The sequence below is a fragment of the Cyprinodon variegatus genome, unplaced genomic scaffold (genome assembly GCF_000732505.1).
Source record: "Cyprinodon variegatus isolate N-32 unplaced genomic scaffold, C_variegatus-1.0 Scaffold659, whole genome shotgun sequence".
NCBI lineage: Eukaryota > Metazoa > Chordata > Actinopteri > Cyprinodontiformes > Cyprinodontidae > Cyprinodon > Cyprinodon variegatus.
In genome coordinates, this window is record NW_015151112.1 from 170,999 (window position 1) to 174,275 (window position 3,277).

The window sequence follows — 3,277 nt, forward strand, 5'->3', positions numbered from 1 at the left end:
CATTGCACAAGTTGCAATGCAAACATCTGGATCACATTGCACAAGTTGCAATGTAAACATCTGGATGTGTGTGCTGATGCTCAGCCTCCTGATTTAACATCCAGAAATTCAAAGTTTGATGCCATGAAAAACAAACATGTTGTCATTTTTAGGTTCCACCTTAAACATCTGGCTGACTGATGCTGGGAAACAGCTGGATCAGAACCACCGGACTGATGCTCCATCAACAGAAACACTCCCCCCCTCTCACCTGTGTCCTGTCTGAACTGGTGCATGGACTGGAGGTCGATGATGTAGGGCGACAGCCTGCTGTCCACCTGGCCGAGAACCACGCTCCCTCCGCGGGGGTCGCTGCTCCGGATGGCGGCCTCGATCTGGTGGGAGACAGCGGGGCTGTAGGGCCTCCAGCGGCCGTGTTCGTTCAGCCATTCCCACACCACCACCGCGGAGGCCAGGAGCATGTTGTTACCGGTGGCCCTGTGGAGGAATGAGGCGGTCAGTCTGATAGCTGGAGCTACAGGCTAACCACGGAAACACACAGCGCTGATTTCTGTCTCTTTTATTTCCTCCTTTCTGCGTTTATAAACACATTTCTACCTCATGGTGGATTAACCAGAGCAGATGGGGCCCGGAAGCTGCGGCTGTCTGGGAGGGAGGCTTACATGGAGCCGCGGAACAGCTAACACCGGGAGGCCCCGCATTCTCCCACTGAGCTCCGGGCTTTTCTCATGGCCGCCGGCTGGTCCGGTCCGGTTCTCCCTCCGTCTCACCGCGGAACCAGCCGCCGGTAACCGGGCCTAGGTTCGGTCTTCGGTGCTGCTTCGGTCCTCAGCCCGTTCCGGAGGCCTTCCGAGGTGAGCACAGTGATGCACCGCCTCCGTGCCGTGGGTCCCCCACGCAGCGGGATTATTCAGACCCAGCAGGACAGAGATCCCCGTGACTCCCAGCTTTTCATTCCCTTAGTTTTTAATTTTAACATCGACTCATTTCGGAGTTGATGAAAGACTCCGCGGCGGAGCTGGAGAGGAGGAACCGGCTGAGCCTGTTGGATCAACCCAAAGCAGAGCCTTTGTTCTCCGGCCGCTCGGTCAGTGAGTCCAGCAGCTCCACCTCACAGAGAAACAATAAAAACTCACCTGCTGCTCTGCTGCGTCCCTCCGATTCCAAGACTCCTGGAACAAAGTTGAACCAACTCCTTCATGAATTAAATCTACCCTTTAGGCTCCAGCATGGTTCCGTCTTTCTCTCCCCTTCACTTCACACAAAGAATAAATCCTTCTAACGTTTACCCTTCAAAATAAAATAAAAATCAAGTCAAGCAGAGAGAAAAATAAAACATTTCTGCAGTTAGGAAGAACAATGCAGGCTCTCCATATTGTGTCCTTCCATCTTCACCTCACTGTGAGAAAACCTCCCTGATGAGGCAGCAGCAGCTCCCAATCACTCAGCTCCTCCACTCACCACGCCTAGAAAATCCACCCGTGGGGAAAACAAGGAGAGCGGAATCACTAAAAACAAACTAACCGCAATTTGTGTTGCAGTATCATATTTATCGGGGTTTCATGCCAATTAAAATATATATACACAAATATATATTTGGAATAAACCTTATGTTTTCATATTTTCCATGGTGCAGTTTATCGTAACCTTTAGAAGGGGCAACATGGCGCCACCTGGTGGAGAAGGAAGATAATAATAAATGCATATCTGAATGGTTTGGTCCGCAGTCTGTGGTAAAGAATAATTGTTGCCGCAGCTGGATTCCCATAAACGGAACAAATTGTGTGAGCAGAATAGCAACTAACAAAAAATAACCACAACCAAAGCGACAACCCGCATAATTAATGTATTTATTCAAACTGTCATCTAGTGTATAGCATCTCCGGCTCCATAGCTCAGGGGTTAGAGCACTGGTCTTGTAAACCAGGGGTCGCGAGTTCAAATCTCGCTGGGGCCTGTGATACTTTTTTTTTTTTTGTCCTTAGTATTCCTAGTACCTTTCCAGCTTCTTAATAGAAGTTCTTTAAAATACAGAAGTTAAAATGAGTAACTGACGGGACAATCAGAGCATACACAATCTGTCTACAATAGAAATGAAGAAGCAATGTATACAGAATAAAATAAAACCAATATGTTAAATGAATGATTGAGAAATATCACAGTCTATGAGGAAAACGGTTATTTGTCAGTTCTCGCAAAATACAACATATTCCAACTGCACTTAAACGCCCCATTGCATATAATGGGAAAATACGGGAAAATTTGAGCTTTGCAATGGTCTATAAATGCGTCATTAGCAGAGCTGACGTGACACAAAGCGGACAAATTAGAAGCAATTAAGCCACATTAACACATTTTAATGATAAATATGATGAAAATATTAACTATTATGTCAAAAACAAGCAAATTAAACAGTTCAATTCAGTAAAATACCAAATTATTTACAACAGGAAACTCAATAACTCGCTATATTTCTTCCAATTAACCAGACAATAAAAGAGGAAACCTTACAGTCACATCTGGACGCATAAAGTCCACACTTAGAGAGAGAAAAGGGTGGCTGTCGTCTGCTGACCGTTACCTGTGAACTAACGAGGACTGATAATTGAACCTTAGAGAAAAGTCAGCTCTGATTGGTTGTCGCCTGATAACCAGGTTTCATAAACTATTATAGGATGCTGATGCGTTCAAAGTGTTTAGAAACAAAAAAACACCGGAACCTGGGCACGAGGTTGGTGGATGGAGAGAGAAAGACGCGTGTCTCTAAGCCTTAATCAGGGAGACTCTGCAGATTGGAATTCAATTCAGTTATTGAAAACCGTAAACCAACTAGTAGGAGAAGTCTGAAGTGCCTCCATTTAATAACAGTGTAATCTGTTAACCAACTGCGGAGACAGCACAGTTCAGTGCAGCTTGGTGGAGAACAAAATGATTAGCAGGGTAGTGATTGGAGGAGAACCTCTTCAAGTAACTGACAAAGAAATTCTAGAAAATATCAGTGGTGCAAAAGTAAAAGGTGAAATGGTTCAAAACAACAAGAAATGCAGAAAGGTGTGACAGCCTATCAGTGTCAATCCAATTTGCAAAGTAAGCTTTACAAGAGCTGATTATCGCGGCATTTAAAATGCATTATTTTCGTCAGATATTTCAGATATAAATGGTTCTGGTTGATCGTAAAGCCGTATGCTCGGAAAAGAAGCTTGAGGTGGAGAAAAGGCTAGAGAATGCGAAAATGCACATTTTTTCAAAGTTTTATAACAGGCTGCTAACATATTTT

The 3,277-nt window shown here is 44.8% G+C and overlaps 1 protein-coding gene and 1 non-coding gene across 3 annotated transcripts in view; one reads left to right on the forward strand and one right to left on the reverse strand.

Annotated features, from left to right (window-relative positions):
- The window catches only part of LOC107096931 (E3 ubiquitin-protein ligase DTX1-like), a 42,669-nt gene extending 41,104 nt beyond the window's left edge, over window positions 1-1,565 (reverse strand). The window contains exons 1-2 of one of the 2 annotated variants that reach the window (XM_015393837.1): window positions 1,137-1,565; window positions 251-477 (exon numbers count right to left, since the gene is read on the reverse strand). In XM_015393837.1, the coding sequence (XP_015249323.1) occupies window positions 251-477; window positions 1,137-1,201 (292 nt within the window). In that variant the 5' untranslated portion in view covers window positions 1,202-1,565. Of the gene's footprint in view, window positions 1-250; window positions 478-597; window positions 1,066-1,136 lie in introns of those variants that run through there. The other variant, XM_015393838.1, reaches the window with a different exon arrangement.
- Window positions 1,566-1,884: 319 nt separating this feature from the next.
- On the forward strand, window positions 1,885-1,957 carry trnat-ugu. The gene has a single exon. It is a non-coding gene; the product is annotated as a tRNA-Thr (tRNA).
- Window positions 1,958-3,277: the final 1,320 nt, after the last annotated feature.